This window comes from Corvus hawaiiensis, chromosome 19 (assembly GCF_020740725.1).
Source record: "Corvus hawaiiensis isolate bCorHaw1 chromosome 19, bCorHaw1.pri.cur, whole genome shotgun sequence".
Classification (NCBI taxonomy): Eukaryota; Metazoa; Chordata; class Aves; order Passeriformes; family Corvidae; genus Corvus; species Corvus hawaiiensis.
The window spans coordinates 4,806,124-4,814,283 of record NC_063231.1 but is presented as its reverse complement, the minus strand read 5'-3'; the positions used below and the strand labels follow the sequence as shown (position 1 = coordinate 4,814,283).

Here is an 8,160-nt window from a genome sequence, read left to right as displayed (position 1 = left end):
GGGCTGCCTGGCCCGGGCGATGGGGACAGCGGTGCGAAGATGGAAGGGCGATGGCGAGGTGTCCCCGCTGCCCCAGTGCTGGGGGTTCTCCCCGCGGCGCTGCCGCCCCCCCCAGCCCAGCCCACCCCCTTTTCCTCCCGCCGCCCTTAAAGCCCTGCCCGCGCGCGGCCGAGCCACCGGCCCATGGCCACGGTGCGGGGCTCGCCCGGGCTCCTGGCCCTGCTGCTGTTACTGCTGCTGGCGGCGGGGTCCCGCCCGGGCAGCGCCGACCACTGCAGCTGGAGGGGCAGGTGGGTGCGCACGGCCGGGGCTGGGGGTATGCGGGCACCGGGAACCGGGGCTCACGAGGAGGGAGCGGCCGGGTCCCGCAGCGCTGGGTGCGGTGCCGCCGTGCTGGTGGGGTTACTTCAGTCACTGGCAGGGAAATAGGCCACAAATGTTCTCAATATTCTCAAATATTACGTCCTATATTTTGTTGCCTTTTTACTTTTCTTTTAACTAATTATGCTAGCACGGATTGGATTTTCTTAAGTGACCTCAGCAAAAGTAACTGTTCTGAAAGCAGTGGAGTTGCACAGGCTTGAGTGAGAGGTTGGGAGCAGAGCTAGCACCACCCTTTTTATCAAAAACATTTTCTTGATGAGTTTATATTGGAAATACTAAAAATAATTTTAGAAAGTAGTTCTTTAAACCAAAATTTTCAGGTGTAACATCGCTGTGCAGCTCCTTCTGAGTCAGCGGCTCTCACCCCCGTCCACCCACTTGCTGGTGGGATTTTCTGGACAGCTGAGAAGTGGCCAGTCCTACAACAAGGAAAAGTTTTGAGCTCTTTAGCAGCAAGAAGTTGCCCTCTGACATTTCTCTGGGTGCTGCAGGCCGATTTGGTGAAAGGGGCTGAGGTGTCTTCCTGTGCACCCAGGTGCGAGCAATCCGTCCTGCATGGTGCTGCAGCTCATATCCGAGGGGAAGGAGGGAAGGAACACAGTCCAGCTGGAGGAAGCCAATTTAAGAGTCATTATCTCTTTTTTTTTTTTTTTTATATGTATAAGAGTTGGGAGTAAGATCTGTATGTCCAGGTGGTGAGTGCTGCAGTGGCTTCTCTTCTCTTGGTGGGCACCATTACTGATGGATCCATGGTGTTGTCTTGGCAGTGGTTTGAGCTGGGAGCCCCGCTCCCGTGCTGTGGAGCAGGTCCGCCTGCGCTGCACCGAGGGCTCCCTGGAGTGGATGTACCCAGCACGAGCCCTGCGAGTGGTCCTGGAGCCTATCCTGGCCAGTGTCCAGCACACCACGGTCTGCATCAAACCTGCCAGCAACTTCCAGGGTGCCAGCATCTACGTGGAGCGTGCTGGGCAGCTGCACCTGCTGGTAAGCGAGGCAGAAGGGGCTCAGCACCACCACGTGTCCTGCTTCAGTGCCCACACGCCACAACGAGTGGCCCTGTTCCTGCAGGCCAGCCCGCAGAGGGACATCAGCCGCCGCACGGCCAGCTTCCAGTACGAGCTGCTGAGCAACCAGGGCGCTGCTGGCCCCAACGTCAAAAAGATGGCCCTGGTTGAAGGTGAGAGCAGGGGCTCCACTTTTGGGGCAGATCTAAGGTGGCAGCTGATGTCCATTGAGCTGGTGCATCCCTGGTGACAGAGGCTGTTTTGGGATGAGGGGTTTGGCGTTGCGAAAGGGCCCTTCTGCTCAGCAGTGCCCTCACTGAGAACATCCTCTGTGCTTATTTCTTTGCTGTGGTTATATTTGCATAAACAAGAATTTTGGTTTGCATCTGATCACAATGCTGTTTAAGCTGGTAGTTCTGCCCCATTTCCTCTCTGAATTCACTAGTCCTTTTGCAATGGGATGTACTGTAGTGTTAGAAGTAACTGCTCTGTTTTTTCTAGCTATGTGCCGTCCTTGTGACAATGTGGAACTCCTTATGGCCATTTGTAGCAGTGATTTTGGTAAGCTGACTAAAGGGCAGTCATTCTGCCTTTAATTTATATTGATTATTTGGATTTATTTGCTGCTTTTTAAAAAATAATGGTATGAGTGTGCTCTCTGGGAAAGAAACTGTGGAAAATAATCTGAATGGGGGGCAAAGTGAGACCTAGAAGGGAGAAGCTTTGCTGCCAACGTCCTCACTTCCTGCAGGCAGAAAGGTTATGAACTAAAACTGAACTGTGAGTAATCCTCACAGGTGTGCTGCTGGCTTGCTTATGTAGCCGAGCCACGTGTGTGTAGATGTACACTCAGGTTGAACGTGCTTAGTGTGGTCATTTTTATTCCCTTTGTCTGTATTTCTTTTTATCCCAGTTGTGAATATGCCTTCTCTTTCCTCTCACAGTTTGCACACTCCCCAGTTCTTTTTCTGCAGAGGCAGTGAGTTGTTTGCAACTTAGCTAAAGATTTCATGTGATTTAAACTTCCTTCAGAGACATCCTGGTTAGGTTTCATGCCTTATGAGAAAACAGCACAGTTAATAGTCCATAACAAAAAAAATAATAAATAGTTATCTGATAATACATGAAAAGCTTTTTCCATTTTTCTTAATAATGCAATAGATTTCTTTCAATTGTGATTTGTTAATTTTATTCCCATATTTTTTCACATGCATATTAGTACCTCTTTGATTAGCTCAAATAGCTAAAGCTGTAGAGCTGCCTCTCCACATAGCCACAATTCTATTGCTGTAAATGTACCTAAATAAAGAAATAGAACTACAAACTCCATATTCAATATTCAAAAGCTCCACCACATCACTGTCTTCCTGCCAGGGCTCACCATACTTTAAGGCTGATAAAATCAGATACTAGCATCACGGTGCAAATACAAAACCGGTGCAGAGTGTGCTTCCCTTAAGAGCGTTCCACAGCTGGTAATTTTTATTCTTCTTCTAAATTAATTGGTGCCATCCAGCCCTGGATGTTTGTTTGTCCTGGAGGAAGGTGCCGGTTCCCAAGCAGGCGCTCTCCCTGCTGGAGCCACTGGAGACTGACAGATGTGGGGGCCCAGGCACACAAAGGGAGCACTCACACTCACAGCAGCAACAGACCAGAAGAAACAGCCCTTTGAACTGGCTCTATTTATGGCCTGACTTCCTTGCCCTGCGCTCACAAATAGCTATCATCAGCTTTTTTGATTAGAGAAAATAGCTGCTAATGAAAGTGTAAATGACACTGGGAGTGAATGGGGGCTTTATGGTTATCCTTAGCATGGGGGTCTGCAGTCACTGCACCCTGAGCAGTGCAGGAGCAACTTGGAGCACCAGGAACAAGTGCATTATAGCTTGTCAATAGACTTGACTGCATCTGATTAAAAAAGCTTACAAAGAGGGAGACAGAGAGTAGAGACATCTGTTACACAAAATTCTGTATTACCTTGGAGATCTAAATAAATGAGGAAGTTCTTGGAAACTTCAGAGATAATGTTTTTCTGCATTTTGGATTGTTGAGTTTTCTTTACAAGAGTGAAGGAATTTTGTGGCAGGAGAGTGGTGATGTAACCTCTAAAAGAGCTGAAGAGCTCTTTCTCAAATGGTGAATGTTTCTGAGCCTTCTGTGGATGTGGTATTGAAATTAATTTAATTAGTAGAAGAATAATTGATTGCTGTGAAAAATGGGGGCGGTGACAATGAGAAAGGTGGCTTCAGGACAGCAAACACCTGTCAGATGGGATGCTTCATTCTCCATATGATGGATGAAAAGAATGCTTTCAAACAGAGACTATGGCTTCTTATGCTTTCCTTCCAGCTAGGATCCTTCTGGAAGAAGAAGGTACATATATGCAAAGTGATTTTTAAATAAGGCTTCAAATAAAGTCACTTTAAAAGTTCTGAGTGTTGTTCATCATCTTCCAAAGTGTCTTTTGGTGGTTGGATGACATTGTCTTTTGAGAGGGAAAAAACCCACTAAACCTTTAAATGAAAAACATTTAACAAGCTGTCATTTTTTCTGACCAAATCATATTCTGATTCTTCTTGGATCAACCTCTCTTAGTGCTGTGAAAGGAAAAGCTCCAGAGTAGCCTGGAGTCAGGAAGGAGCTGACTGTGACAGGCATTGTCTTGGAACACAAACTGAAAAAAATCCCTGAGCTGACCCTTTGCCATGTGCTTTTTTATCCTCCACTATGCATCATCAAGCAAGGTTGATGGTTTTTCCTCTGGTGTAGCTGGTTTGAGTAGTCATAAAGCACAATTGCAAGGACATAGCACAGCTTGTGTGCGGATCCCCTGTGCAAAGGGTGCACCGTAAGCTCAGAAATGTGTCCATGGGCAGGTGGTTGGTGTAAAAACTGCACAACAAAGCTGCTCTCCAGTTATGTCATTTGGTGAGCTACCTGAGCTGTTCTCCTGCTGCTCCATAACCACCTCCTGTCTTCTTCACATCCAGTGGTGAAAGGATCCATCCGGAATGTCTCCCACGACTCAGAGAACCACATGTCCCAGGTCGATGTCAGCATCCAGAAAGTCTACAGGCAGAAAAACCGGATTTTCCAGCAGGAGGAAGGGAGTGGGGAGAGGCGAGCCCCCATCCGAACCCTTCTGCAGTGCAAGGTGAAGAAGGGAGGGGGAGATTTCCTCTTCACAGGGAATGAACACTTTGGGGAAGCCTGGCTGGGCTGTGCCCCTCGGTTTAAGGATTTTATGTTGGTTTACCAGGCTGCCAGAGAAAGGGGAGCCAACCCTTGTGAGTTTGAGCTCAACTGACCTGAGAGACACTGTTGTTGAGAGTTGAAAAATTTCTGCCCAGTCTTTGGATACTGAGTCTGGAGTAGAGTTAAAACCAAGGACTAAAGTTAACAATTCCACCCAAACTGGGACCTGGAGGATTTCCTGAAGATAATGGCTCTGTGAGCCCTGTGAACTCTGGCTTTTAATCACATTAATTTCTCTTTCTTCACATCTTCTTTGCCTCACAAAATAACTCTGGATTTTGGAAAGACAGTCTTTTGGGGGAGGTTAGAAAGCAGCCTGTGCTCAGTACTACAAAATTCTCTCTAACATCTTTTGGTCTGTGTATATGTTATGTGCTTTTTCTCTAGATATTTTTCTCTCTTCCCCAATCTCTGCTTGATTTGTCTTCCTTTACAGGCAAATGTGAAAATTCTCTCTAACCTGGGGGGAAAAAACTACCTCTAAAGCAAAAAAAAAGCCCTTTCTTCCTTCACCAAGAACTGCTTGATTTTTAAAATGGAACGTAGATGCTGTAAAAAGTACATGCTTTTTTCTGACATTGAAAAACATTAAGGAGTTTAATATAAGCACAGACAAAATGCAACTAAGTCACCTCCTTAAAGTTCTATTGAACTAATTTAGGATCAAGAATTGCTCATTATGGTATTTTCACCTAAATTATCTGCCTCTTTTTAATTAGCATTTATTATTTGAATGCTGGCTCCTCCCACCCCCCTTAGTGCTTTAGCCAGACTCACATAATTGCCTGTATTTTATGTAAAAGGAACTGCTACACCATTAAATGATATACAAATGTGTCTACCACACAGAGCCCAATAAATGGTGTGAATAAACCCATTATTTCCCATGTAATGGCATCTGATTGCAGCCTGGGCAACACAGGGCTGATAGATGTGAGGCCATGACAGGGCCTGGAGAAAACCGAATGAGAAGAACTCTGACAGGCCACAATTAATTGACTTTTGAAATGACTCCTTTTTTCCACAGTTCTACTTGGCTGAGCAAGATTCACAAATTGCTGTCTTGAACTTTTTTATGGGACAAAATAGCTGCCAACGAAAGTCTAAATGACATGAGCTTTGAATAGGAGTCCTACAATGACCACACTGTGACATGTTTTTAACTGACGTATTGGTTATTTGAGAAGTGGCAGCCACTTAATTGGGAGGGCATTAGGAAGGGGGTAAGAAATGGGAGGGAGTCAGAAGACTGGGTATAGAAATACAGTCTGTGAAACACTAACCAAATACAATTTTATTAAAATAGGGAATGTCCTGATAAACATTTTTACATATATTCAGAGAGAGTATGATTTGGAGTCTAAGTCAGTTGTCCTTTGTGCTGTGAAAAAGTGATCACAAAGCTAAATTAAGAGGAAATGTCATTAGCAAGGAAGAAAACAGACCTTGTATGAGTATGATCATGCTGACTGCCCTGGGGCCTCAGTACCTGCTCAGGACCCTGGCTGCAGTCACAGTCAAGTTTACACAGGCTTAAAATACCTCTTCGTCTGTCTTTGGAAAGTGAGGCCAAGCTCTGACAGATCTAATTGACCTAATCCCAGGGACTTCATGGGACAAGTAGTGAAAATGAGGATTTTTCCTCCTGTTCGTTTTTATAGTACTTGTCACACTGCTCAAGCAACACTGTGTGAGTCTGTGAACTCTTCGAAGAGTTTCTTCCCCAAAACCTTGCTCAGCCCAACTCACTTGGAGAACTTTAGGGGGAAATGTTTAACTTGTTTCATGGATGCCTTTGTTTGGGCCAATTTTTAAATCGATTGAGCCACCAGAGCAGCTCCCTGCTGAGTTGCTTTCCACTGGCTACATGGGGAGGCAGCAGCTCGCAAACCACACCCCCTCAGTTCGATTCTCTGGGTAGTGTCAGGAACCATCACCCATTGCTGCTTCCAGGTTGGTACGATCCGGTTTAAACCCAGAAAAGCAAAGAAAGCCAAGTCTCTGTGCATAAACCGGAAAGGACTGAGAAGGTTCAAAATATTCCCAGAAACGAGATTAAAACCAAACAAGATTAAATGTTGATGCCAAAAAATTGATGTATTTTATTTAATAGTAGAGAGGGGAAGGAAGGAAGGAAGGAAGGAAGGAAGGAAGGAAGGAAGGAAGGAAGGAAGGAAGGAAGGAAGGAAGGAAGGAATTTGGAAGGAAGGAATTCGGAAGGAAGGAATTGAGAAGGAATTCGGAAGGAAGGAAGGAAGGAAGGAATTGAGAAGGAATTCGGAAGGAAGGAAGGAAGGAAGGAATTCGGAAGGAAGGAAGGAAGGAAGGAAGGAAGGAAGGAAGGAAGGAAGGAAGGATGGAATTCGGAAGGAATTCGGAAGGAAGGAATTCGGAAGGAAGGAAGGAAGGAATTCGGAAGGAAGGAAGGAAGGAATAAGGAAGGAAGGAAGGAATTCGGAAGGAAGGAATTTGGAAGGAAGGAAGGAAGGAAGGAGGAAGGAAGGAAGGAAGGAATTCGGAAGGAAGGAAGGAATTCGGAAGGAAGGAATTCAGAAGGAATTCGGAAGGAAGGAAGGAAGGAATTCGGAAGGAAGGAATTCGGAAGGAAGGAATTCGGAAGGAAGGAAGGAAGGAAGGAAGGAAGGAAGGAAGGAATTCGGAAGGAATTCGGAAGGAAGGAAGGAATTCGGAAGGAAGGAAGGAAGGAATTCGGAAGGAAGGAATTCGGAAGGAAGGATGGAATTCGGAAGGAATTAGGAAGGAATTCAGAAGGAAGGAATAAGGAAGGAAGGAAGGAATTCGGAAGGAAGGAAGGAATTCGGAAGGAAGGAATTCGGAAGGAAGGAATTCGGAAGGAATTCGGAAGGAATTCGGAAGGAAGGAAGGAATTCGGAAGGAAGGAATTCGGAAGGAAGGAATTCGGAAGGAATTCGGAAGGAAGGAAGGAATTCGGAAGGAAGGAATTCGGAAGGAATTCGGAAGGAAGGAAGGAATTCGGAAGGAAGGAAGGAATTCGGAAGGAAGGAAGGAAGGAATTCGGAAGGAATTCGGAAGGAATTCGGAAGGAATTCGGAAGGAAGGAAGGAATTCGGAAGGAAGGAATTCGGAAGGAAGGAATTCGGAAGGAATTCGGAAGGAAGGAAGGAAGGAAGGAAGGAAGGAAGGAATTCGGAAGGAATTCGGAAGGAAGGAAGGAATTCGGAAGGAAGGAATTCGGAAGGAAGGAAGGAAGGAATTCGGAAGGAATTCGGAAGGAATTCGGAAGGAAGGAAGGAATTCGGAAGGAAGGAATTCGGAAGGAAGGAAGGAAGGAAGGAATTTGGAAGGAAGGAATTCGGAAGGAAGGAAGGAATTCGGAAGGAAGGAATTCGGAAGGAATTCGGAAGGAAGGAAGGAAGGAAGGAAGGAAGGAATTCGGAAGGAAGGAATTCGGAAGGAATTCGGAAGGAAGGAAGGAATTCGGAAGGAAGGAAGGAAGGAAGGAAGGAATTCGGAAGGAATTCGGAAGGAAGGAAGG

At 45.9% G+C, this 8,160-nt stretch overlaps 1 protein-coding gene across 1 annotated transcript; it reads left to right on the top strand.

Annotated features, from left to right (window-relative positions):
* Positions 1 to 453: 453 nt before the first annotated feature.
* LOC125335612 (meteorin-like protein) lies at positions 454 to 6,635 on the top strand. The gene is made up of 3 exons (XM_048323366.1): positions 454 to 1,561; positions 1,890 to 1,949; positions 4,379 to 6,635. Exons 1-3 carry the CDS (start codon positions 1,126 to 1,128, stop codon positions 4,693 to 4,695), a joined length of 813 nt encoding a protein of 270 aa, XP_048179323.1. The 5' UTR covers positions 454 to 1,125; the 3' UTR covers positions 4,696 to 6,635.
* Positions 6,636 to 8,160: the final 1,525 nt, after the last annotated feature.

Excerpts from the sequence above, each read along its gene's own strand:
- LOC125335612 (XM_048323366.1), top strand. The coding sequence starts at position 1,126 with ATGGATCCATGGTGTTGTCTTGGCAGTGGTTTGAGCTGGGAGCCCCGC. Across the intron at positions 1,562-1,889 it reads AAAGATGGCCCTGGTTGAAG|CTATGTGCCGTCCTTGTGAC; the intron begins GTGAGAGCAGGG and ends TGTTTTTTCTAG. Across the intron at positions 1,950-4,378 it reads CATTTGTAGCAGTGATTTTG|TGGTGAAAGGATCCATCCGG; the intron begins GTAAGCTGACTA and ends CTTCACATCCAG.